Raw genomic sequence first — 27,016 nt, forward strand, 5'->3', positions numbered from 1 at the left:
GCGGGCGCGCGCACGTGGGGCGGCGGGCGCGCTCCCGCGGCCCGGCCCCGCCGTCCCTTACCCGGCCGTCTCCTCCTCAGCTTCAGGGGGAGGCGACCCGCCTCAGCCACTGCGCCGCCGCCGCCCGCGACGGATAGAGGAGGCAGCGATGGTAGGTGGTCCGGGCCTGGGCTCGGCTTCTCCCTCCGTCGCCCTGCAGGCCCTCCCTCGGGAAGGCCCCGGTGCGGCGGGAAGAGAGGCCCGGCCCTGGCCGCCGGGGAATGGCGGGTCTGGGGCGGCAGGGGAGCTGGCTTAGCAGCGGGGCAAGCGAGAGGCGCTGGGTCCTACCTCGGGTGGGGGCTGGGATGAGACGGGCCTGGCCTTCCGCAGTTCGGGTGCGATGGGGATATCCCTCCCTCTCCCTTGGCACTTATTATTATTCTCTTCCACCCCCCTTTGCTGTACTGCTTCTTTTTTAAAGGTTTTGGCCTAGTTTTTCCTCCTCAAGACCAATCCGATCGACCTCAGGCCGCAGGTGGGGATCCCGAGTGATGAGATAACTCTCTACTTTCCCCACCCTCGTCCCTCTCTGCAATCCTGGGGATGCCTGCTCAGAAGCAAGTCCCATTCAGTTCGGTGGGACTTCCTCCCCCGGGAAAAAAAGATTGCAGCCATACATGCACAATTTCTTGCAAGTAGGAAGCCAAGGCCGGTTGCATTCAGTGGGACTTCCTGGGCAGGTATGCATAGGTTTTGCAGACACACAGATGTAATTTCTTGCAAGTAGAAAGCTGGGGTTGTCTGCTCAGAAGCAAGCTCCGTTCAGTTCAGTGGGACTTCATCCCCCAGGCATATAGGATTGCAGCCATGCACACACAATTTCCTGCAAGTAGGAAGCCAAGTCCCATTGCATTCAGTGGTACTTCGTAGGCAGGTATGCATAGGATTTGTAGACACGCACATGCGCACACACAATTTCTCACAAGCAGAAAGCTCTATGGGGTGAAGGCTAGATTACAACCTTCCCCTTCCTATCTGCTGATTGAAAATGAATGGTTTAGCTTGGCACCCAAACTTTTTTGTTTGCAGGGCTTTTTGTTCTCTTGCCTGGAGGAAGGTTTTTGCCAGTTAAAACTTGGACCAGTTAGAGATCGGTCACTGTGTGTGCAGCTAGTCTGAGAAAGGCAAAGGCTGCAGCTTTCTCCTTGACATGCTACTTAATAATAATAATACTTAAAATTAAGGGATTTATATGCATATGTTGCTAAATGTACTATAACTTTAGAAGCGATGATTTACCACTGGTAGGAACTTGCCTTGTAAGACATTTAAGCATTGGCCCATCTAACTTTTGTATATGCTGGCTGGCAGCAGCTCTGCAGGGGAGGTCCTGGGGGTTGGCACTGCAGAAACCCCTGCAGCACTCACTAACTGCCATTGAGAAGTAGCAGCCTTCTGGGAATGGAAAGGGGATCCTCTTTGGAGATTTGGGCTCCCTCCTGTGTGCGGTGGCATTTAAGGTAGAGACAGCGATGACAGCACTTCCTTCGCAAAGCAGGTGGGCATGTGGCAGGTCAAAGCAGGAGCCATCTCTGCTTGTCTGCCTTCTTCTCCCGCATCGTCTCCCTCTGGAGTGCTGGGGATTGGGCCCAGGACAGCCCCTTGCCTTAGAGGCAGGGGAGCAAAGGTACCTGCTGCTCACAGGGAGCAATGGTAGCAGGGAGCTTGGCGTGTCCCCTTGCGCCATGTGGTGTATTGGGCTTTGTTTTCTACAGGCATCTGGTTGGCCACTGTGAAAACAGGATGCTAGACTAGATGGGCCATTGGCTTGGTCCAGCAGGGCTCTGTTTATGTTCTTAGGGTCACTTCTGCCTCTCAGTTGCTTTCTGTTGCTCCTGAAGGAGCGTTTCCACCCCCGTTGTTCTGCCTGGACACTGAGCTCCAGCACTGAGGGCCTTCTGGAGGTTCCCTCACCGTGAGAAGTGAGGTTACAGGGAACCAGGCAGAGGGCCTTCTCGGTAGTGGTGCCCGCCCTGTGGAACATCCCATTAGATGTCAAGGAAATAAACAACTATCTGACGTTAGAAGACATCTGAAGGCAGCCCTGTTTAGGGAAGTTTTTAATGGTTGTAATTTTATTCTGTTTTTAGTGTTCTGTTGGGAGCTGCCCAGATGGTTGGGGTATAAATAATAAAATTATTGTTATTATTCTGTTTCTGACTGGCACAACACAACTAACCACATTGCTGTGATGGCAGCAGCTACAGTCATACCTTGGGTTAAAGTAGCTTTGGGTTGAGAGTTTTCGGGTTTCGCCGCATACGCAGGCGCTCAAAATGACATCATTCGCAGACGCAGCAAATCACGACCTGCACACACGCAGACACGGGTTGCGTTCACTTTAGGGTGTGAACGGGGCTCCGGAACAGATCCCATCGCATCCAGAGGTACCACTGTATTGCCTCTGCTGCTTTGTCAGCTGCCTCCATACACTGGCTATCTTCTTCTGGTTGATGTGGCAGATAATCCCAAGGACTTTATCACCCAGAGATAGAAAGTGAACAAGGGCAGTGGATTCTTCTTCCAGGTTTCTTCACTGCTGCGTTGCCCACTAAGGCGTGTAAGCAGCATAGGGAGTTCAAAGAGAAGGTGCAACTGCAGTTTCTGCCTATTTGCTCTTTGCTTCTGGGTGGAGAAGACCTAAGTCTACGATGCACAGACCTAACTGCTGTACCTCCTAAAGAGAGAGAGTGCAGAGGTGACAGCTTCTGCTTCCTGCAACTGCCTCTGTTGTTTATTCAGGTGAGCAAGCAGTGGTGGCAGCTGTTGCCTTTAAATGCTTTGCGTCTCCCTCTGGGCAGTGTGGCAGGGATGTTTTCCCACTGGGGAAAGGTGGAGGGGGCCCTGAGCATTTTTGCAGAGAACCCACTTCCCCAGCTTGGAATAGGCCATGCCCCACTATTGAGAAGCAGTATATCTTTTTATGGTGGAGGATATGAAATTCATCCATGTTCTTAAACCAAATTGGCATTATTCAAGTTCTTGAAATAGCAGTCAATTATATCTTAAAATATAAACACACACACACACACATGAATGATATGTTTGAGCTGTTGTTCAAGTGAAAAAACCAGTGAGAACAACTTCTGAAAAAAGTTCTCAGTGTTTTCAATGCTGCCTCGAAATCTTTGGATGGTTGGTACAGTGCTAGTCACTAGGGCAGTAAACATGAAAGGGATGTGGTGCAGTTTTCCAATTTAAGTAACTTGCAGTGCAATCCTACCTCAGTCTCCTTGGAAGTAAGTACCATTGCATTTAGTGGGGCTAAATCCAAAGTAAGTGGGTATTGGATTGCATCTTTATTATGAGTGCCTTTCTTTTCCCCAGAGGGGATTACAGCATAACCTTGCATATTAGTGGGTTTCTTTTGTTGGGCGTGCATGCATTTATATCTCAGGGAAGTGTTTGAAAGAGCAGGAAGTCATCAGATAGTCAGCCACATTAGAGAACCCTCCCTCCTCCAGTCTTGAGCCTGGTGTTAGAAATCTGAAATCTAGGTATCTGGTTGGCCCTTGGATACTCATGTCTATAGGAAGCAGCTTGGCAAATCCAAGACACCTTGAGAAACTTCCAGCATCTTTTGTTCCTCCACCAGCTTGTTTTCCCATCAGTTGTAAGAGACACATGGATTGAATTCATGCACTGGCATGTTTATGGTTCTTAAAGTAGGATTCTAAAGATTTATGCTACATTATTATTATTTATGTTGATAATAAAGAATAATGCAGAAGTAATGTGTATGTAGCAGCCAAAAGAGCTTAACAAGGCCTTGACTAAATACGTATTTATTGTTCTGCCAGTCATGTCACCACTTCCTTATAGGTCCCACCAGTGATTAAACTGTGTACACAGCTCTCTGCTTGTCATATAGATTGTATTAATAAATAGTTTGTTTCTTACTCCCAGAGAGCTGTCTCTTACTGGTGTGTGGGGGGGACTATTCATTTGGAAACAGAGGGTGTTAAGAAAACCAAACACATTGTTCCTTGCTAAGCCATGAATATGGAGTACACACTTTTAAAATGGAAAGAGGTAGGCAAAGAATTGCAGTAAAAATATTGGCTCATAAATGAATTAATAGGCAGATTATGACTAAAATATTAAAAAATTCAATAATAGATCTATATTTTACAAATCTAGTTTTTCAAATGAAAATTCTGCTTGATATTCATCGTGCTTTGAGAGCATTCAGTCAGAACAAAACATCCACAAATGGGGAAGATTTATGCAAATTGGAATCTTGCTAATTTCCTGAAATTATGAAGTTAATATGAAGCAAAGGCTTTCACCTGCATGTTAAAGGAGTCCAACTGGTACATTTGCATCGCTCGTGGCATTTTAAAGCTAGGTCCGTGGTGCCTGGTAAAATTGAAAAGCAACTTACAATGAACTAGGGCAGTATTTAATCTCTGCATCCAAAAGATTTATTTATTTAGCGGATGTTCACATATTCAAACTTAGGAACATAAGAAAAGCCCTGCTAGATCAAACCAAAGATGCATCTAGGCCAGAATCTTGTCCCCACAGTGGTGAATGTGATGCCCCTGGGAAGCCCATAAGCAAGACATGAGTGCAAGGGCACTCTCCCTACTTTCAGTTCCCAGCAAGTGATATTAAATGGTTTGGGACACGGGTGGCGCTGTGGTCTAAACCACTGAGCCACTTGAGCTTGCCGATCAGAAGGTTGGCAGTTCGAATACCTGTGATGGGGTGAGCTCCTATTGCTCTGTCCCAGCTCCTGCAACCTAGCAGTTCGAAAGCACACTGGTGCAAGTAGATAAATAGGTACCGCTGTGGCAGGAAGGTAAACAGCGTTTCTGTGCGCTCTGGTTTCCGTCAAGTGTTCCATTACACCAGAAGCGGTTTAGTCATGCTGGCTACATGACCCGGAAAGCTGTCTGTGGACAAATGCCGGCTCCCTTGGCCTGAGGCGAGATGAGCACCGCAACCCCATAGTTGCCTTTGAGTGTATGTAACAGTCCAGAGGTCCTATCCCTTTTTACCTTACCTTATTCAGAGGCATAGTACCTCAGATACCCATACACAGCCATCATGATTAGTAGTTGTCTGTCCTCAAACTTCCAGCAGCTTTGTTGGCCAGCTCCTGGCTCTAGTGTTATGAGAGGAGGAGAAAATTGATAGTAATTTTATTTTCTGTGACGAAGTGGATGGGACACCCTGCATAATTTTATACACCCCTATCATGCCCCGCCCCAGCAGTACACATTTCCCCTCAAAACTAAGTAAGACCCAAATGTTTTAAACTTTTTTTGTTGAGAAGTTGCTGCACCCCTTTGATCATTTTGATCGCCTGTTTCTGAATCTTTCCCAGGCTTATCACAGAAATCAAAGGGTACAGCTATAGACCTAAAACAGCATTGCAAGTTATGTTCCTTGCATCTGGCAGAACACTGTTCTGTGTTGCTAACAGTTTACATTGTTTTCTTCTTCCAGTTGTTCCCTGCTTCCAGATTCTATGTAATCAATTTAGTTCTGAACTCTTGGGCTGTTTTTGTAATTACCAGGGTGTGGTTTATTTTCTGTCGTTGACATAACCCCACTCCTTGCTTGTATAAGAGTTCAAAGTATAAACCAGCGTTATAAACTGGTCGGTTAAATTCATTTAAATATTTATATGATACCAAGCCTTAATTTCTTCAGGGGAGCAACAGTGGGAGAGTGCTGTTCCAAAGTGTAGGTGCTGCCACACTAAAATACCTTACAGCTGCAGAATGTGTATGATGCGGGACCTGTAACAGTGCCAGCTCCGTAGCAAGTTATTAGTCATTGCTCAAAGAAATACCGTGTTTAAATGTTTCTTCACCCGACAGAAGAATTTAGATATTTAGGGTTGTTCAGGGTTTCACTTGAGAATGTGAATGTTCACACATGCAAGCCCTGCCCTCAATGTTCCCAGATGTGTGGACTCCTGTTTAGACCTTTGTGTGATTAGAAGGGGAATCTAAAGTGCATTTTGCTATAAACCCACTTAGGAAACTCCCCTTGATTTGGAGCCCTTTCTTACCATGGTTCCTGATAGCAGAGTGCAGTTCAAAACTTCCTTCAAACCTTTGTGGTAGTTGCACCAAGATCTGAACAGGAGCCAGCGTGCCTGGTGACACTAGGAATGAGGCTTGTATGTGACTCCTGCTCGCACCCATGGTTTCAGTGTTTGCAAGGATGCTTGAACACACCTGAGTGAAACGTTAAAATGTCTCAAAACTGTCTCTGTATCGTAGGAAGATCCATATTTGAAAGTAGTGGCATGAACTTTGGTTTGCAACTGCCTGCTCTGGCAAACTGGCTATTGCTGTTAGAAGGAAATCTTTGTTTTAGTAGGTTGGTGGCTTTACTGCAAAAGATATATTATGTGCGAGATTTGCCCCCCCCCCCCCCAATCCAAGGGCTGTTAGTTTAAGTGAACTGTGGATCAGGCAGACCTGAAAATGATAAAGGGAGGAGTTTTCTGAAAAAATAATAACCAGCTACCCTGCATATTCACAGATGAAATATTTTTAATCTGTATCTATCAAGGCCTGGTTGTATTTCCCAGACATTCAAGAAGACAAGTGATAGCATAGCAGTCCTTTGAAAAATATAAAGTGAGTAGCCCTTTGCTTCTTATAAGCTTAATAACAGTAATGGCTTCCACAAGAAACAGTTGTAGATCACGAGAAGACGAGTTTTATATCCAAATGGATAGGGACATTCTGATGAATCACATCTGAAGTTGCTCCTTAAAATCAATAAGTTCCTTTATTTATTTATTTATTTATTTAAAGCAATATCTACCAAAGTTTTCTGCCCAAAAACTCCCATAGCAGCTTATATAAAATCACGAAAAACAAGAAATTCCCGACCTGTACTCTTACAGTCTAAAAGACACAACATAAAATGAAAAGGGGATAAGGAGGGAAGAGGAAACTAAGCAAACTCAGGCACCAATTATTAAATTACAGAGTTCTTATAATGACTCAGTGGTACGAAAATAGCAAGAGGTGAAGCCAAATAGCAGAACCAGTGGGGGTACGCTGCTTTTCACCATTTTGACATGATGGGTGGCTGCTGCTAGGTTCTGTTGTTGTCAGCCCCACCAATTAATCAAAGAGCATGTTATACCCTGAAATTAAAGATTTAATGGAGTCAGTCATTAATACCACAAGATTATGTCTATTAAATCAATATAGGGCAAATGAGTAGCATTTGTGCCAAATCAACATTAATCTGCAACTTAAGCATAGTGTAGGCAAAACTTGTAGCATAGTCTTAAGTGTATCTACTGTCATTAAGTCCCACAGGGTTCAATGGGGTTTACTTCTTAGTGAATAAATGTGTCCTCTTCTCTCCCACAACAGGATTTGGCTGTTACATGCATTTGGGATTCATCTTAAAATGGCAGTGGACTATTGTCTTAATTGGTAACAAGAATAATGGGAGGGACTGTGTACTATGGTCTGATGATGACACCATTTTGTAGATATTTGTTATTTTCTCCAAGTGAATTTCATGACCAAGTGTGAATTTGAACCCAGGTTCTCCATCCTAAATCTAACCCTAGCTCTCAGGATTACGTTTTAGGTGCTTTGTAGCCACCTTGACTTCACTGTTGAATTTGTTGATAGCTTGCTTTGACTTGAGGTTTGGATTTATAGGTAAATATTGATAACATGGTGATCAGTGCTTAATGTTTCCGTTCAGGTTTATCGTTGCTATATGGTATGTGAATACTGTTCAGTCTTTCTATTGACAACAACATCTTCTAATGAAATATATGGGAATGAATACATTCGCTGAGTATGTTAACTAGTGTAAGGTTGTATGATTCGGAAAATTACAATTCCATTGTTGTTTGACTAAATGAAACAGATGGCTATTTCTTTTTTAAAGTACTTAATGAAAATAACCATTATAGAGTTATATAGGGCTAAACCTGCACTTCTCTGTATTTGTTTCCGAGATTAATCATGGTGTTTCCCCCTTAATTGTATTGTCAAGAAGCAAATTATGCATAGCTAGCACTCTAAACGTTTCTTGGTAATTTTGTCAAATGCACAGTGGGAAAATAAGTATTGCCATACTGGTAAAATCATACAGCGTAGCAGGGAAACTTAAAATATTATTCCATTCCATTTAAATCTGTCTGGTGGAACAAAATGACTGTACACTAATTAGTCCTATAGGCAATTTCAGTCCTGAAGGGTTCCATCTTTGTGACACTTTAGTTTTTCCAACTGTGACGTGGGTATTCCTATAGGAGGGCACTGTTGCTAGGGAAGGCCTGAACATACAGGAAAGGAAGGAAGCAGAATGAGGATCAAATTAAAAAAAGAACAGTGATGCCTAAGAGGAAGTCAATCTGAACAGAGGGAACCAAATGCTACCGCAGACAAATGGCTTAATTAGACTTTCCTGCTTGGCAGGGGGTTGGACTCGATGGCCCTTGTGGTCTCTTCCAACTCTATGATTCTATGATTCTATGACTTATTTTGTGGTTGGGGCAGAATTCCCTAGACAGTTAAACTGAGAAAGACTTTCTACCTAAGGAATCCCAGAAAGCTCCTGGCAATCATATACTGGGCTTATAGCAGTGTGGGCTTTCCTGTAAAAAGAAAAAGTGATTTCCCCCCTTTGCCCTTACCAGTGGAGATCTCCTTTAGCATGTATGCCTTAAGAGTTAGTAAACAAATTACATATGCTGTATGAATAACTGGGACAAAAATACAGTAGTCCAGATTAGTTGAACTGAAATATTTGAAAAGGGAAAAAAATAAAGTGCACTTTTCATTCAAAACATATATTCAAGCATATTCAAAGCTTTACAAGAAAATTATTGTATTGGAATACTTGTAAATATTTTAAGACATGACAACCCTTACTATATCTATATCTGTATATCTATATTTATATCTATAGATAGATATAACAGTTTAATAACACATAATTACACATTTCTGGATTGAACAAAACCATCCACTGATGCATCACCCTTGCTTGTGCTAAGAAAATCTAGCTATGACTGCCTACCCATATAAGGCTAAGAAAAATATTTTATGGGCTAGATATTTTGTTTATATTGTGATCCTCAGATGAAGGGTGATATAGAAATAAAATAAATAATAAATATGGAACATGGTCTGTGGGAGTGGAACTGTAGCTAAAAGCCATTTGGCTGTTCTTTTAGTTGTCATTTTTATCAGAGATCCATTCTCTGCAAGCCTTTCACCCTCCAAACCATGTATTTTGCCCTCCATGGTATAGTACCAGATCCTTTTTGAATCCATCTTAAATTAACTCTCTCTTTGGCTTGAAGTTAATTGAAGTCTCCCCTCTTCCCAAACCAAACCAAACCAAACACATGTAGGGTCTTAAATGGGGCATCCCGTTTCCTGCTTGGCAGGGGGTTGGACTCGATGGCCCTTGTGGTCTCTTCCAACCCTATGATTCTATGATTCTATGATCCCCCAAACCAGTGAATTCTTTCTAGTGTTAAGTTTCCTTCCTCTCTCCCATAATCAGATTTAGTATTTGATGCATTAATTCTTTTAGGAGCTCAGGGATGTTGCCAGATATTTAGAACTTTGAACTTAGGCCCAACCTACTTAAAATCCACACACCCCTGTAATACAAAGCACTTTCCCTAAAATTGCAAGGATGGGGGGCATTCAGCATGTGCTCCTGCACCAGCAGGACGTAAGATTTGAATTATGGTAGTATGACACAGCACTATTCGCGTTGTACATAAGGCACTGCTGAGTAATGGTAATATTTTCAGGGCAACTCTGGCGACGGAGTGGGACTGCTTACCCATTGCTAATCTGTGTGGCATTTTGGCCTCTGTGGTGCACCTGCAAAGGGCTCCAGCCTTTTGGAGACCAAGGGCACATTTGCAAACCAGAAAAATGGATGTGGCCACCACACTGACACAGCTAGCGCAGTTACCCATGCACTGCCGTCACACACTCCCCTCTGTCAGCAATTTGGCTTGAAAAGTGTTAGCTCTCCATTCCCAGGTGTAACACACACACACACCCTACACACCTGAAATCGCTCCCTGCATTGCAGGAAGGTGTCAAAGAAGCCTGCTATTGGCTACAATAAAAATGTTTATTTCAAGCTTAATTCTGTGGGAGGTGGAACAGAGAAAGGACTGGGATCTTGCAAGTGCAGGCACCATGTTCGTAATGCATGCGCTAGGCAGATCAAGACTGTAGGCTAAATATTTGCAGGCAACTTTTAATCACGTAATTACAGCTAGTAGGTAGGATGGCAGATAGGATATGGTGCAACTTGTACAGCTTCTTCTGTGTCTGGAATTTATACCCCACTGTAGTTGTGCACCTCTGTATGATGATTGCAAGCTATCACATTCAGATTATTCTATTATCAGGCACCTTTTTGCATCATTGACCCGTTTTCAGAAATGCTCACGTTTAACCAGAAACAAACTGGCAACTCTTGAGATGCAGGCTTCTAGAAAGAGGGGTTAGTTTTGAAACCTGGTTGACGTTTTGTTTCTGGTACCCCAAAGTGATTTGCTTTTTAACTTCTAATTTTTTGTGTGATGCTGATGGTGTATTATGAACAACATGTTTTGAAAGTGAGATGCCAGCTTGGTACTATACCACTCAGTGAACCCTTATTTCAAAAATTTGCCAACACAGCCTTGTGCCGAGAGAGGAATGCTCTAGCCCAGGAGGAGCAGAAGGTAGATTGGGGGTCTTCTGGTAGATTTCTAGAAGGTCTGCTGTGGATGAGTGTGGGTTTCTGACTTTTCGTGGTCAACAAAAGCAAATAATTAATGTCTTAGAAATAATTCACTAGGGTTGCTGAAATTAAGAATGCTTTTGTGGAAGAATCTGTATAAATGTTTTTTGTGCAAAAGAACTGTAAGCTCAGTTTTTATAATGGGGGGGGGGGGAACATTCAGCAAATACGCTCAGAGGCACGCTCTTCCTTAATTCTCAGTGTTTGCCGGCCCCTCCAAATTATTTTTTCCCCTGTCTCCTAGCTCTGGCTGGTGCACCTTGGTGCTTTGGTTTAAAAAGCAAAAAGCAAAAAACATTTAGCAAATAAAAGTAGAACCTGCAAGCTTGAAACCTGCCAGCCCTTTGGGTACAGTGCAAAGTGCTTGCAATACCCCTCCCTACTCACCCAACTCACTCTGCTTTGAGGGAGGGGAGCTGTACATGTATTAATACAGGAAGCAGAGTTGGATCCAAGCTCTAAAGGAAGGGGTGAGCTGCACCTTTATGCCAGGGAGGGGGCTAACACCAGATCCTGTACTTGCAACACATCCAATTGGTGGGATGCATTAAGCAACATGCCAACACAGTAAACCATAATTACTTCAGTTTAGACCCTTTCAAATGCAAGAAGTCTCTCTCTCTTTAAACAATTTAAATTCATGTCTAATTTGATATTGTATATTTCTTGTACACATGGAAGTTTTGCTGTAACTGTGCAATCACCAGTGGTGTAATTTGGCCTAATTAGCCTTTGCTTAGTGATTTGGGATGTCTATCAAGGACTGTTATGTTCTCAGGAAACGTAGTGAGTTAAAAGCTAATGTGGTGACCTCATCTCTATTCATTAAGCTCCAGAGTATAAACTGCACTGGAGAGCGACTGTTAAACCGTATCAGTCCATTTTTATGCTGCAAGTTAATCTGCTTTAATTTGGATACTAAATTTATCCAATTTAACATTTGCAGTTATAACGGGAAATAATTTACAGGGAAAAATGCAGTATATTGTTCACTTCCCTTTTTGCCTTGCTTGCAAACGTTTCTCAGGATTTTGTTGGTGGTGGTGAGGCACAATCATTTTTATTTTCTTGGGTTCTTTAAAATGATGTTCCTGTTTGAAAATTGGTATGGCTTCAAGGGGAAATTATTAGCCAAGGACCAATAGAAAACACACACATTTGTATCATTTACTTTGTGCGAACGGTTTGCCTTTCTACTTAAACCGATCATTAAATGAGAGTGCAGCCACCGGCTCTTTAATATTAGAGCTATATGCACACTGTGTCGCTGTGCTGCTGGTCCAATCGCTCTTTGTGACTTCAGCTATTGGCTCAGAACGCTGCTTGTCTGACTCCATCTGCAGGGCTCTAACACCTCCTGCACTCAGATCCATTCAACACACAACTCGCGCCAGCTGACAAGCAAGCAGCAGCAGCATATCTTGCTCTCCTACTTTGTTTTGCCACACAACAAAGCTCTCTCGCAAGCAAATGAAGCTGGGAGTCATGATGGGGAGGAGTTTGACAGATCAAGTACTGGATCAAACTTAAAAAGCTAATATCTTAATTCAGCATACTGGAAAAAAGGTCACCTTGCCTTGCTGGAAAAAGAAGCACACAATCTCAGCCTTGCAGCTCGGTGTTCGGTACCTTCTGCTTGCCTCTGTTCTACGTAGTTAGGCTATCTGATTACACAGACAAGGATACTCATGGTAGATGACAAGGGAAAGAACATGAAATGTCTCACCTTCTTCTTGATGCTTCCAGAGACAGTTAAGAACAGGTCCAAGAAAAGCTCCAAGAAGGCAAGCAGTAGCAGTGGTGGCAGCAGCAGCAAGTTACCTCCAGTTTGCTATGAAATCATTACCTTGAAGACTAAAAAGAAGAAGAAGATGGCTGCTGATATTTTCCCCCGAAAGAAGCCAGCGAACAGTAACACCACTGCTGTCCAGCAATACCACCAGCAAAACATCAATAACAACAACATCATCCCAGCTCCAAACTGGCAAGGACTGTACCCCACCATCCGAGAAAGGTAAGCAAGTTGGGAAATGGCTTCTTAATTGTGCTTTTCAGTTCAGTGGCAGTCTGCAGTGAGATGTGTGCCCTCTTTTCGAACAGCATGCCTTCCCGTTAGGCAGCGCTCAAAGAAGGGGAAATGCTTTTACTTTCCCCTTGTGCAGTTGTTATTTTTTCTCCTGATAATGAAGAATATTTTTGCATGCAAGCTGCCTTGATTTAACCTCTTAGGTATTCTTCTCTCATGAAGGCACATTCACGCCGTATTAATCTTCATATTTGATCACACAGTTTAGCCTTTTTAGTTTTACAAAAGTTCTTGCTAAGTTTTTCTTGCAGTGTCATACTTTTTTTTTAATTAAAAAAGGCCATACCTTGGTACATTTAATGATTGTTAAAGTCATTTAAAATCTGTTCTGCTTTTTTCAAAAGGACTGTTTTCTTTCTCTCTTTGTGTTTGTGTGTTTTCTTGGTTGCTCTTGAAAGATTGTAACATTTTAAGGAGCTGAATTGCATGTATGGGATGCTGAAACCCTAAAATAACTTATTGCCTCTGTTTGTAGAAATGCAGTAATGTTCAACAATGACTTGATGGCAGATGTTCATTTTGTGGTTGGTCCACCAGGTGGGACCCAGCGGTTGCCAGGACACAAAGTAAGCAACAGCTGCATTACTAGATCTGACATGGGAAAAGCAAGGGGAACATCAACCGTTGCCATTGTAACTTAGTGTGGGAGGCTTGGGTACTGGAACTGACATAATTATGGAAGCTTTTAAGCATCTTTGCCTGGTGAAATGCTTTAGCAGTTTCCCCTCCAGTTAAATATCTTTGCTACTGTAATACAAGGTTGGGAAAATCTGTGTCTGTTTCTGGACCACACTTCCCAGCCATGCTAGCCGTTGGGCATGGGAGTTGTAGTTCATCATGTTCCTCAACTGTGCAGTACAATATTACCCCCTCCAAAATCTTTTTTTACTGATTTATGACATTATTATCCTATCCTTCCACCAATCTGCCCTCCTTTTAAAAACTCACAACAACCCTGTGAAGTAGGTTATGCTGAGACAGCGGCTGGTCCAAAGTCACCCCATAAGTGGGAATTTGATCTCAGGCCTCCAGATATAACACTCTGAAACACTGCAACACACTGCCTCCTAGTGGGGATAGCAATGTATTAGAATAGCAGTCTGTTTAAGGGTTGTGGATGGGGTTTCTCCAGGATTCCCTTAGTGAGTTTTGCTTTAAAAATTTAGAGTGCAAAGTGAAGCCATGCCATGCTCTCTCATTACTGTTGATTGCCTTCATGGCTTCATTCTTAATGCTCACTGTGGCGCTGCTACATTTCTGCTTTTCTGTTGGCGATGAATTTTGTTCTAAAGCATGAAATAATATTTCCCTTTTTGAACAGTATGTCTTAGCTGTTGGAAGCTCTGTATTCCATGCAATGTTTTATGGAGAGCTTGCTGAGGACAAAGATGAAATCCGTATACCAGATGTGGAGCCTGCTGCTTTCCTCGCTATGCTGAAGTAAGCATCCTTCTTCATTGCTGGAAGTGAATTTGTTTGTACTTGATCTAGTAATGCCACAGTTAAAAAGTTAGGCATTGTCATAAAGAAAGAATTGATGTGCAAACGCAGTCAATTAGCTTATGGATACGGTGTCTGTAGTTGTGTGTTAATTATAGGACTTTTAAAAATGAATATTTTATTTATCCCTCCCTTCCTTCAGATATCAAAGAGATAAAGAATTAAACAAATTTTAGAAGACATCTGAAGGCAGCCCTGTATCGGGAGGTTTTTAACGCTTCATGTTTTATGTTTTTAGATATGCTGCAAGCCGCTCAGAGTGGCCGGGGAAACCCAGCTAGATGGGTGGGGTATTGTTGTTGTTGTTGTTATTTTATTAATAATAATCCCTCACTTCCCTTCCCTGCCTCCATCTCCTGCATATTTATTTAGTCAGCAGGTCACGTTGGTCAAGCTGCTTTTTCATATACTTTATAAAGAATTGAATATAATAAGGAAGAGCTTTAAAACAGGGTGAAAAGGAAAGATTCCAAACTACTAATATACTGTTGCCCGTTTTAGATGCAACACCAAGCCAAACCATGGCTTAGCACATCTGAGCAAGCATGCAAGTCTCCAGAGTGAAGATCACAGCCTCAACAATCCTATCTCAGTCTTGCTGCTGTCATGCTTCCTGGGGCTAAGCCATGGTTTGGCTTAGTCTTCCTTCCACGATCCAGGGTCACAGTTTGACTCACTTCTGAGATACAATGCATGGCAAACCAAGAACAAACCTTGGTTGCAGCGGGTGGTTTGTCTGGTGCAAGACGAACCATGGGACACAATCTTCACTCTGAGATCTCACGCGTTTCCTCATTCCCAATAAACCATGAGTTGGCTTAGCATTACAGGTGAACCAGGTCTGCATTTGTTTGTGCTACCCCTTTTTCTAACGACACAATTCCTTTTTATTCCTGGTAAGCGCAGCTTCTGATGATACTGTAAACTTCTGAAATGCAGTCACCGATGATAACGTTTTCTTACAGGCAGGATGAATTTTCAAATGTTAAAAATAATAGTATTTTCTTAAATGCTGTTTCTGCATTTTAAACTTGAACTGAAGAAAGGACATGCATTTGGGGGTGGGTGATTTCTCCCTCCATCCAGCTTGTTTTTCTTGCATGACAAGTGGGAAGTAATGATTGCCCATTAACTCAGGATTTAATTTGGAATGTGTATTTGGAAACATCTAGCATTTCTTATTAAAAAATAATCGTTTTTCTCTGTGTCGTCTGTTACTGTTTTATATGTGTGCTTATATATTATAAAAGTCCTTTCGCTGTGCCATTGAATCCCCCTGCAAGCTTTGCCTGACCATGTAACTGCTAAATATTAGTCTCTGGTCTGGATTGCCTTGGCGACTGTGAAGGGCACTTTCTAACTTTTCCTTAGGGTGCTTTTGCTGCTTGTAGCTGTGGTTAGTCAGCACACGAATGTGTGAAGAGCTTCAAAGAAAGGAGATGACACGTAGGAACCGGCAAGACGCAGTTGTGTCGTCATTTGTGGCTAGATCTGTCAAACTGCGAAGGTTGCAGTATTTAAATATAGGTGTTACGTCCTGATGCAAATGGGATGTTGTCAGGTGAATAGTATGATATGTTCAGGTTAAAAATACCAGCAGTGCCTTAGGTAGATATGGGATCTTCGGTTGAATCTTACCGTGCCAGAAAAAAAGGATTTACTGCTTGATGCCGCTCTCCAGTGGAAAGAGTTTATATCTTCCTAAATGCAGGCACTAGGAGGCATACTCAAACAGAGCACAGTCTAATACAGGTTTAAGGGCACTTCACAACCTTTGATTTCAATAGGCCTTTGATTTCAGTAGATGCTTGTGTGTGTTCTGCTGTGCACTTGATTGTACTCTTGGTGTGCACAGTTCTGGAAACACAGATTTAAGAGTAAGACGAGTGGATTCATCCTAATGAAAACATGTTTAATACTCAACATTTACACTGAGCTGGACTCTCCCCTGTCAAAATAGGGTAGCAGTGGAAACATCACAATGGAAATACCATGTTTTCACTATCCATAGCTAAGGTGTGCCAGGAGAGAAGAAAGAAGGGAAGAGTGCAAACCAGGTCACTGTTATCTCCATTCTTGATTTTTTCTTATGGTGATAACCAGTTTATTATCTTTCTGCGGCAATTTTTTAAAAGCATCTCTAAAATTAGGAGCCAGACATTTTCGCAATTAAAGAAAAATATGGCTGTTAGAGTAGGCTTAGGTGTACTTTATTGTCCTAGTTCATGACCAAACTATACAAGATGTTTAACTCTTTCATCTCCTGATAACAGTCCTGAGGAAGGTCCCTCTTCTGAGGCTGGTATTTGTTTTGTAGGGGAAATCTCCAAAACCAGGGTGGAGGAGGGATTTTCCTTGGGACTGCAGCTGGGGAGATTTACCCCAAACTGCCTGGTGTTATTTGCAGTGTTGAAAACTGGCCCATTAAAGACACATTTAACCACATCTAGGCAAGGTACAGCAAAAGGTAAATCTGTAAAGTGGCTTAAAGCATATCTTACTGATATTTGTAAGCTACTCTGTGAGACACTTTTCTGTTGAAGAGTAGGATTAAAATTATTTTAATAGAAAAATTATTAGGCCCCTGGTTTCTAATATGTGTACAATATGTTAAAATATGTGGCGTTAAAACCTACTTGGTTTCTATATCTCATGTTTTGAATGCATAAAACCTCTACACTGGTGATGTGCACATTTGCCCTGAACATAAAAGGAAAATATGCATTTTACTTAAAGTATTAGTTATCATTTCTATGTATGGTAAGTGTCACTTAAACAGTCAGAGCTTTTGTCTGACAGTTGCTTTTAATCCACCAAAAATCCCCAAAGCAATTTCATTGTGATAATAAAAGTTTCATTTTAAAAAGACCACAGGTAAATTAGCCTGTTGCTACTGTTTATAATAGCTGTGCAAGTTAGATATTTAACATCCCTAAGTGCTGTCTTCTATGCTGTATTCTTTCTGACACTGAAAATCCCAAGGGCTAGAAGTACGTGTTAAAACATTGTGCATCCAAGAGAGATTATGGTTGCCTTGTAAATGAGCAGCTAGTGCCCCATAGGGAAAATCAAAAGAAGTAAACACAAATCTTTTAAACAAGCTTAAGTGAAATTGACACCAAAGCTTCACAAATATAGTTCAAAATATTCTGCCGCCACCCCCAGCAACAAATGGCTTTTAAACAATGTCATGACTACCTTCATCCTCCTTCCCTTGCCCCAGTGCCAGATCAAAACCAGTTTGTGCTACTTCCCTCCCTCCAAATAATTAACTTTGCTAGAAATTACTAGGTTTCCCATTGTGATCTGCAAGTCATATATTTATGGCTGCTCTAAACTATTTTCATCATGGTCAGGTTGAATGTTCAGCATGAATTGCATGCAGTATGCAAAACTGAAGCCAGATTGAAGGAGAAGTACCTTTGCCTTGTTTGTGTGCTCGAGTAATGCCTCCGTTTCTTCTTCATTGTGCTTGGGAGCTGGAGGAGGATAGGCAGGAGAAGCTAAGGGTGGATGTGCATTTTTGGAGTATGCTGTGAGTTCACTTGGGAGACAGCCTATCAGCTTCTTAGGGGGGCTATCCCAACCTGAAAGAGTTTGGCTTCAGAACCCAGCTAGATCCCCAAACAATCTATTGCAGGCACCCTACAATCTGCCCTGTAATCTTATGTGGAATGGATTGTGGAAGATGTTCTCTGGAGTACTTTGATCACTTCCCTTGAGTGATCCGATTGCAATGTCAGTTGTCAGAAACAAGGAAAATAAGACCTCTGTAGATGATAGGATGAGGGTGTCCATCTAGTTGACCACCATCCTTTCCAACAATGGTCAGTCCCTGGTGAAGCCCACAAGCAGCCCCTCCATTGTCTGCAGCTGGTATCCAGAGAGACACAGCCATTGAACCTGAATAATCAATTTAACTAGTCATAGTGAATAAGCATTTCAGAGAGAGCGATATTCCATAAATATGTCTGCTCTTTTACTGGCTACCTAAGCCAGTGGTAATTACCACGTTATGTTGGCGAATTCAGTACATTTGTACATTCATTTTCGAACAGATTAGTTTTCAAACATTTTGGCTCCTGAATGCTGCAAACCCGGAAGTGAGTGTTCCGGTTTGCGGACTATTTTTGGAAGCTGAACGTCCAACGGGGCTTCAGTGGCTGATCAGAAGCCACGCTTTGGTTTCCAAACATTCTGGAAGTCGAACGGACGTCCGGAACAGATTCCGTTCGACTTCCAAGGTACGGTTGTATATTAATTGCATGTTCTGTGAAGAAGTGCTTTTTGTCTGTCATGAGCAGAGTTATTGACATTTTTTCCTGAAATGCAAGTCCATTATATTTCACCATGCGCCAAATTTAATTGGTTGTCAACTTTACACTATAATGAGCTAAAGCTTAAGTTGATTGATTCATGGGGCTGCCAGTTAAGGGCACACTTGTTCATCAAGGCAACTTCCGTTGCAGTGCATTGCACTGCTGCGGAATGAAAAAAGCCTATATGAAACATTGCTTCCTGAGCATTTGCAGATTTTGTCATCATCTTAAAAAGTCACCCATATTGAGGTTTTGATGAGCTTAACAAAAGGTAGGTACAAATCAACAAATTAAGCATTTGTTGCAAATAATTCCTGAACAGCTATATTAGCGTTTTATCATACATGTGTCTTTCACTACTAGTGTTCTTGAAAAACGTCCATCTGTTTTGTTAACAGTATTACATGCGTGTCTTTTATTGCAGATACATATATTGTGATGAAATTGACTTGGCTGCGGATACAGTTCTGGCAACTCTTTACGCTGCCAAGAAGTACATCGTTCCTCATCTTGCCCGCGCATGTGTTAACTTCCTAGAGACGAGTCTGAGTGCAAAAAACGCTTGTGTACTGCTCTCCCAGAGCTGCTTATTTGAGGAACCAGACCTGACTGAGCGCTGCTGGGAAGTGATTGATGCCCAGGCCGAGCTGGCTTTGAAATCGGAAGGGTTCTGTGACATTGATTTTCAAACACTCGAAAGCATCCTCCAGAGGGAGACCCTGAATGCCAAAGAAATTGTGGTTTTTGAAGCTGCTCTCAGTTGGGCCGAAGTAGAGTGTCAACGCCAAGAGCTACCTGCCAGCATAGAAAACAAGCGCAAAGTCCTTGGGAAGGCCCTCTATCTCATCCGCATCCCTACGATGGCGCTTGATGACTTTGCAAATGGTGCTGCTCAGTCCGGCATCCTGACCCTCAATGAAACAAACGATATCTTCCTTTGGTACACAGCTGCCAAAAAGCCAGAGCTGCAGTTTGTGAGCAATGCCCGGAAAGGCCTTGTCCCGCAACGCTGCCACCGCTTCCAGTCTTGTGCCTACCGCAGCAACCAGTGGCGCTACAGGGGCCGTTGTGACAGCATACAGTTTGCTGTTGACAAGAGAGTATTCATTGCTGGCTTCGGGCTCTATGGCTCCAGCTGTGGATCGGCCGAATACAGTGCCAAGATTGAACTCAAACGGCAAGGTGTTATCCTAGGGCAAAACTTGAGCAAGTACTTCTCTGACGGATCTAGCAACACTTTCCCAGTGTGGTTTGAGTACCCCGTGCAGATCGAGCCAGATACCTTTTACACAGCTAGTGTGATTTTGGATGGAAATGAACTCAGCTATTTTGGACAGGAAGGGATGACAGAAGTTCAGTGTGGCAAAGTAACTGTGCAGTTCCAGTGTTCTTCAGACAGTACCAATGGCACTGGGGTTCAGGGGGGGCAGATTCCAGAACTTATCTTTTATGCCTGAAAGAAGATGGGTTCCACAACATGGAGAGCGCTGTTCTATGGTGTATATGTCTGGTCCAGACCTGTTTGATACTTACCTTGCTGTCTGCAGATATGTGATCAGTACAGGTAATATGTTCCTGAATGCAGTGAACAGCTGAATGCTTGCTGTACTTTTGTAGCCTAAGTGTAAAATTCTTTTTACTGGGAGCTCCCAGGAACAAGCAAATGAGCAAATTATAAAAGTCAAGAGTTTCACAGCCTTACTACAAATGAGATGGCCTTTTTTGTGAAAGAAAGGAAATAGATGTTCTTCTCCATTCTGTTTCCCACCTACCCTTTTAACTTGCTACTTTCTCCTGTTCTTTTGACTTACTTATTTTTGTTTCCTTCATGCCATAGGCTTTTCAAACATCTCACTGTTTGTTTTAACGGACACCCCCTCACACTTCCACTGGAGGCTGATTTGGCAGCAACACCACCAATTCACACAAAATCAGTTTTGCTAAAGACAAGTTTGGTCTTCCTGCATGTGCTAATCAGATGTTGGGAAGTTGTGTTAATTGAGATGGACCACTGGGATGAACTGGTGCATTGAGTATGTCTACAAATGAAAGTAAGTCTCCTTAAGGAGCAAAGTGGGTTATGCACAGTAGATTCTTACTTTCTTCAACACCATTCTCCCAATCTTCTCCTGAGACACAAAACAACCCCTGCTTATCCATCCAGTGCATTGAAATGAATGGTGTTTTCACCATGGCAGTGCCTCAATGACCCATTTCTTTTTAATAAAGCATTTCCCCATTTAATAAGCCTTTGTAGTCACCCTTTATTGGTCCAAATAAAAAAATTCCTTCCAGTAGCACCTTAAAGACCAACTAAGTTAGTTCTTGGTATGAGCTTTCGTGTGCATCTGAAGAAGTGTGCATGCACACGAAAGCTCATACCAAGAACTAACTTAGTTGGTCTTTAAGGTGCTACTGGAAGGAATTTTTTTATTTTGACTATGGCAGACCAACACGGCTACCTATCTGTAACTGCTTTATTGGTCCAGTCCCTTTCCCACAATTTTCTGATCCGTAGAAAAGGAGCAAATCCCTAGTGACTATTTTTTTGTTTTTCCAAAGGCAGTTGAAAACTTTTTGGCATGGGGTTACTTTTACCACCTGGGTAAAATAATAATAATAATAATAGCAATTTTTGTAGTATTATATTACCTTCAATTGCTATGGATAGTTCACAAATTGACTAATGTGACAGATAAATTGATAGAAGCAAGAAGCAAGTAGGTTTCAAAGACTGGGTCAGTATCCAAATAGTAGGTTGGACAAAATGCAGTTGTACTTAAATATTCACCCACATGTTTGCTTTTTAAAGATGCCCCAGATCTGTGATTTTTTTAAAAAAGATGCCCAGATTTCTTGGCTTTCAGAATCCCCCTAACTACGTACTGTGTCTGGGATCAGATAGTAACATGGCTGGCATGGATGCTGTTTGTAGTTTTTCTTCTTAGAGCTGCTTTTTAGCACAGCTGTAAATGGTTGCTTTGAGTAGCATTCATTACCACACTACATAGAACGCCTGTTAAGACGCATCTCTAAAACATGTATATGTTCATTTTATAGGAAGTTTTGATTTTTGTGTAATTGTAATGAAATTCGTAACTGCCAGCATTTTCTGAAAAGGGGACATTTGTGACTTAGATTTCCCCCGTTTTAATTTGATCTTCATTCAGATCTGAAGTTCAGTTTTTCATTGACCAGAAGCATTTTTTTCCTCTCTTATTTTAAATTGGTTGTCAGGCTTCCTGTAGAACCATCTGTGTTCTTGGCAGGAAAGGGCTGCAGGCTGGGTGGTAGTAAAAATGAAAGGAAATAAGCATAACTGAATGATACAGAGCAATTTCATGTTCATGAAATAATAAAAGGCACATTTTCAAGTAGGCAACACTTGTCTCTGCTTGAAAGTTGCTTACAGTGGTACTCCCAAGCTGATTTTCAACTCCCCTTGCTTTAAATTAAGGATATGATTTATTCAGTAAAGTAAGCATGAATGCTTCCTGCTACATTGTTTAAGGTCGGAGTGTACCTCCCCAACACTAAATCTACACACTGATATACTATATAAATGTTTCTCCCACCTCTCCACCCACCAATATGGTACATTATCTTTTCGTGTGCTTGCTCTGAATATTTTAACCTGCTGGAATCCTGGCTTCTAGTAGTCTTTTAAGTGCCATTAGGAATCTAAAATATGGTGGACTGGGCATGAGAAAATCCAGCCTTCAAATGCAGTGTTTTCTCAGATGTGTATAGTATAAAGGAAAACACAGAGGCTATTCTTTAAGGGAAAATGTTATTATTGCCTTTTTAATTATTTCAAACGGTATGATGTAAAACAGAAGCATATAAATGCTCTCATGTTGTATTGGGGTTGCTTCCTGATCAGATGTACCTGATGTACATCAGATGTATCCTCAAGAACCATTGTGGCTGGCGCATTGATCTTACACCCAGGGAGAACCAGGTTAAAGCCCTGCTCAGTCACAAAATTCCCCGGGTGCACTTAGGCCAGTCTCTCAGCCTAACTTTCCTCACACTGATGCTGTGAGGATGAAATTGGTGGCAGGACATCAAGGAAGGGCAGGATAGAAATGAGAATGAATAATTTGTGCATAATGTGCTGGGAGAGGGGGAGGGGCTGCTGCAGATGCTTCCCCATGCTTTTTCACGAACCTCAAATAAGAGTCACAACGGAATTGCATGGTTTGAGCAAGTAGTGCTGTTTCCCCTATTAGCAATCCTATAAAAGCCAGTTTCCAGACTAGGGTCATGTGGGGTTTTTGATGCCCTGTGCCCTCTTGGCCTCTAGATGGCATATGTACACTGCTGCTTTTACTTAATGCCCCACTGAAACAGATGGCTGTCAAGAGGTCCAGAATGGTATCCGAGTGTAGCACTTTATATTTCCCTTAAGCGTGAATGTCTTGCCATTCACTTCCATGGGGGGAAGTAACTGGGTTTAGTAGGGTGTAGTGCTGGGGAGAAAGAGGGCTAGGTTAGGTGGCCCCTGATTTTGGAATGGAATGCATAGCTCAACCTCCCCTGAAAAGGGGCGTCTTTCTGTCCCCCTTCCCTTGTTTGTCAAAGCGACAGGCGCTTATTCAGTTTGAACCTGAAAGCAGAAGTGAGTATCATTTGCCTACCATTATGAGCAGTTCTTAAACCAGTTTGCAGTGGTAAATTGCAATCCTTTTTTGATGGTACATTTTGGTGCACCATCTCCTTTACTGTACAAGGGTAATGTCAAAGAGGTGTGCTGTCAGATACAAAAAATGCATGTCTTAAACCAATATAAAAATTCAGCAATATATTGGTTTACTCTTAAGATAAGGGAGGCATAGCTTGCTGCATAAAAGTTAGCATGTGTCTTCTGCAACTGTGTCACTTGAGCTGATCAAGAGGCCTGGACCTTCCCCATGTGTTCCTTGAAAAAAGAGAGATGAGTTCAGAGTTTAATTAGTATTAAATTTGTCTTAGTATGGACAATATTTTAAAGCATATTTTGAAACTGATTTGCATTCAAGGCACATACTGCAGAGGTGTTTAAAAATTATCTCTGCAACCATGAGAGCTAAATACTTTCACAGCTTTCACGAAAGCACCCTTCCCTGCTTTTAGATTAGGTATACAGGAGAGAACTATGTTATGCTTCCAACACGATTGGGTGTTTGTATTCTGCTTGGTGCACATTATTTTACATGCCTCACAATGCACTCCTGTGCACATCTACTCAGAAGTAAATCTCATTGAGTTCAGTGGGTCTTGCTTCCAGATAAGCATGCACAGAATTACAGCTTTAGACAGTAGAATTTAAAGTGTGCATTGCACTACTTTTGGCAGTTTTCAGGTAAAATGGCTTTAAAATTCATATTAAACTTGGGCCACTTCTAGTATGAATTATTTTTATTGTCAGCATCTGAACCATGCCTTGTAAGGCATATTCAATGCAGCTTGTAATCAAAATAAAAAGAATGCACAAAAAAGAACAAAAATATGAGGAAAATGGCAAAGCAATAAAAAGGTCTAAAAACTATAGGATAATCTGGCAGGGGGAGGGTGAAAAATGAACATACGCTGCAAAAGCTTGCTGTAATAAAATTGCCTTTGCTGCTCATCTAAAAGTGAGTAGCGATAGGGGCAGGAGCACCTCCTTGGGGAGGCTGCTCAGATGTATGACTAAGAAAAGTATAAATGGGATCAAAATGAAAAGTCAGAATTCTAATATATTGATAAGGAGGGAACACACAAAGAATGGGGAAGTCCGCATTTTCCGAGTGTTCTGCAGAAGCTGAGGATTTCAGAGTTGATTCTGTAGATAACACCAGAAAATTCAGCCAAATGAAATCTGCTACCTAAAGTGGCACTTTAACCAGGCAACTAGCAATTTTATGAAGGAGGTTTTTGTACCTTTCAGAATTGTCCACGTTGGATCTAGTTCCTGGTCAGTTGTTACTCTCCAGGGAGCAACCTGGTAAAGAGTCTTGCGCGTGCAAACCATCCCCAGATAGAAAGTAATGCGTGGTACTGCATTTGGTTGAATGGTGTTGTATTCTCCATGGTGTTGTATTCAAAGTAGAACTAAGGCTGTTGTTCCATCAGCACAAACCTTTCTGCTTGCTTGACAGAGCTATCTCCCCTTCCTCAGCATGCCATTCTGAGGATGCTCCCAAACCCCTGGAGAAGATTTGGGGAGAGCACATTGGAAAGTCCCAATGCACTAGCAGAAATCATGGTCCTAAGGCTTCTGGTTACTTTCTTGAATGGGGCAGGGGGTTAGAGCACAGTAGATTGCATACAAGAGCCTCTGGGTTCAATCTACAGCACCTGAGAAATGCACACACATACCATCTGAAACTAAAGTTGCTGCCAGTCAGTGTATACTATTAAGCTAGATGCACCGGTCTGACTCTGTAGGTTGAGTTTTCCCCCACTGCTGATTAACAAAAGTGCTTTTTGCCTGCGGACCTACATCACTTTTAGAACGAATAGAAGAGAATGCCCAATGAAATATGCCAAATAAAAAAAAAACAATTACAGGGTCGTCATTCAGCATCTCTGAAATGCACAAATGGCTGTGTGTGGACTTTAATGTTCTCTTACATAAACAAGGGTATGCAGTGAGGAATCTCTGTACATGCACAGAGGCACATCTCTGTGCATACAAGGTCCTTGCATGCAGGGGAACTATGCATTTGTCTCTTAAATGCATAAAGTGCCCCACAACTGCTGCTAAGGGTATCTGTTAACATTAACACTAATTCTATTATTGGGATTCATATTTTAATAGTGCTATTTAAAAGTATCTGCTGGTGATCATACCACCACTATCAATGAAAGGCTTTACCCAAATGGCATTGAGTCAATCCTGTTTTCTGTATCTACCCATGTTAGGTTGGATTCATTCTAATCAATGTATGTTGCCTTAAATGGTTTGTGGATTGAACTATAAGGCTGCCAGCATCAATTGACTGGAAGCAGGGGATGTCCGTAGAATTGTTTCCAAATGAGAGCTTTGTACCCTTAAATAGAAAGTCAATATCCTAAATGTATGAATTCCTGAATATTTTGGTTTATTCTTCTAAAGCACCAGACATATTTATCTGGAACAGAACAGAGCCTGAGATGTGAGAAAATATTATAGATGCTGTTTAAATTACGCCTAACATCTTGTTGCATGGCGAGCTGGAAGGGGGAAGGGAAGCTGTTAACTGGATTTGTGGTGTAATATACTTTAAGCATATCTGACATAGTATTTAAGTAAATGTTCTAATTTCTACAGTACTTATTGCACTGATTTTTTTAAATATTAAAACTCTGTTATTTCAAAGACAGCTGCGTCTAGTTGTGCTTGGAGCAGTGCTTGACTATAGCAACCGATGGCATTATTTATGAAGGACAGATATATATATATAAATATGAAGTACCTCAAGTTGAATGTTATCGTACTGTATCTTTAATGTAACAGTGCAGAATTTTAGTAGACACATGAATGTGTATAATCACATTTAAAAGGCAAATAAAAATTGAACTGGTTCTTACACTGTTTCCTGGTGTGCTTCTGAAACCTTAATAAATTTGCAGTATTACTTGTTGGACTTTGGGCATCAGAAAGTCTTGATGTACCTAATAAGTTCCATCTTGAGGAAGAACAACAAATGGGTTGATCAGTATTTTGTTAAAATGCTAAAGCCGAAGCAAAGGAGATAGGAAGGAGTGGTGGGTTCGAACTCTTGAGAAATGTAAATACTACAAAAGGTGGAATTCAACTGGGCAAGATCCAACTTGAGTTGGGCCAATTTGGTACCTCAGTGGGAAGAACATGGGAAAGATCCCAGGTTCATTTTTCTGCAGGTAGGGCTGGGAGAGAACCCTGTCCGAAACCCTGGAAAGCTTCTGACGGTCAATGAAGACAATACTGAGCTAGATGGACCACTGGGCTGATTCAGTATAAGGCAGCCCCCTAGGTTCTGGTGCTTACTGCAGCCCGTGAACAGAAAGCTCTTCTACATGGGGTTGGTGGGTGGGCAATGATATTTTATCACCTCCAACCCCAGTGACAGTCCTACAGGTGATGGTGGTGGTGTCATATGTCATAATGTGCTCTTCCAGGTTTAATCAACCTATTCAGTAAGTTTTGGAGGGGGTGAAAGACCACATGTGCTAGAGCAGGCTTCCTCGACCTCGGCCCTCCAGATGGTTTTGGCCTACAACTCCCATGATCCCTAGCTAGCAGGACCAGTGGTCAGGGATGATGGGAATTGTAGTCTCAAAACAACTGGAGGGTTGAGGAAGCCTGTGCTAGAGGAACAAT

At 42.1% G+C, this 27,016-nt stretch overlaps 1 protein-coding gene and 2 long non-coding RNA genes across 4 annotated transcripts in view; 1 reads left to right on the forward strand and 2 right to left on the reverse strand.

The window, feature by feature from the left end:
* Positions 1–3,408, reverse strand: part of LOC310703438 — a 57,170-nt gene extending 53,762 nt beyond the window's left edge. Inside the window, exon 1 of the long non-coding RNA XR_014524113.1 lies at positions 328–3,408. This is a non-coding gene — a long non-coding RNA (uncharacterized lncRNA). The remainder of the gene's footprint in view (positions 1–327) is intronic.
* BTBD3 (BTB domain containing 3) lies at positions 16–26,243 on the forward strand. Of its 2 annotated transcripts, XM_083495629.1 has the most exons (5): positions 16–151; positions 12,550–12,817; positions 13,365–13,455; positions 14,211–14,329; positions 19,133–26,243. In XM_083495629.1, the coding sequence occupies exons 2-5, from the start codon at positions 12,675–12,677 to the stop codon at positions 20,163–20,165; spliced, it is 1,386 nt and encodes a 461-aa protein (XP_083351755.1). In that variant the 5' UTR covers positions 16–151; positions 12,550–12,674; the 3' UTR covers positions 20,166–26,243. The 2 variants fall into 2 exon arrangements, with proteins under 2 accessions (XP_083351755.1, XP_083351754.1); XM_083495628.1 differs by lacking the exon at positions 16–151 and having other exon boundaries at positions 12,152–12,817; positions 19,133–20,416.
* Positions 3,417–12,664, reverse strand: LOC310703513. The gene is made up of 3 exons (XR_014524209.1): positions 9,507–12,664; positions 8,521–9,425; positions 3,417–8,443 (listed from the first exon to the last, which is right to left on the reverse strand). It is a non-coding gene; the product is annotated as an uncharacterized lncRNA (long non-coding RNA).
* Positions 26,244–27,016: the final 773 nt, after the last annotated feature.

Source organism: Podarcis liolepis (assembly GCF_965112155.1).
Source record: "Podarcis liolepis genome assembly, chromosome: 3".
Taxonomy (NCBI): Eukaryota; Metazoa; Chordata; class Lepidosauria; order Squamata; family Lacertidae; genus Podarcis; species Podarcis liolepis.

Coding starts and splice junctions, on each gene's coding strand:
- BTBD3 (XM_083495628.1), top strand. CDS start 12,492: ATGGTAGATGACAAGGGAAAGAACATGAAATGTCTCACCTTCTTCTTG. Junction 13,456..14,210: donor AGCGGTTGCCAGGACACAAA/GTAAGCAACAGC, acceptor CTTTTTGAACAG/TATGTCTTAGCTGTTGGAAG. Junction 14,330..19,132: donor GCTTTCCTCGCTATGCTGAA/GTAAGCATCCTT, acceptor CTTTTATTGCAG/ATACATATATTGTGATGAAA.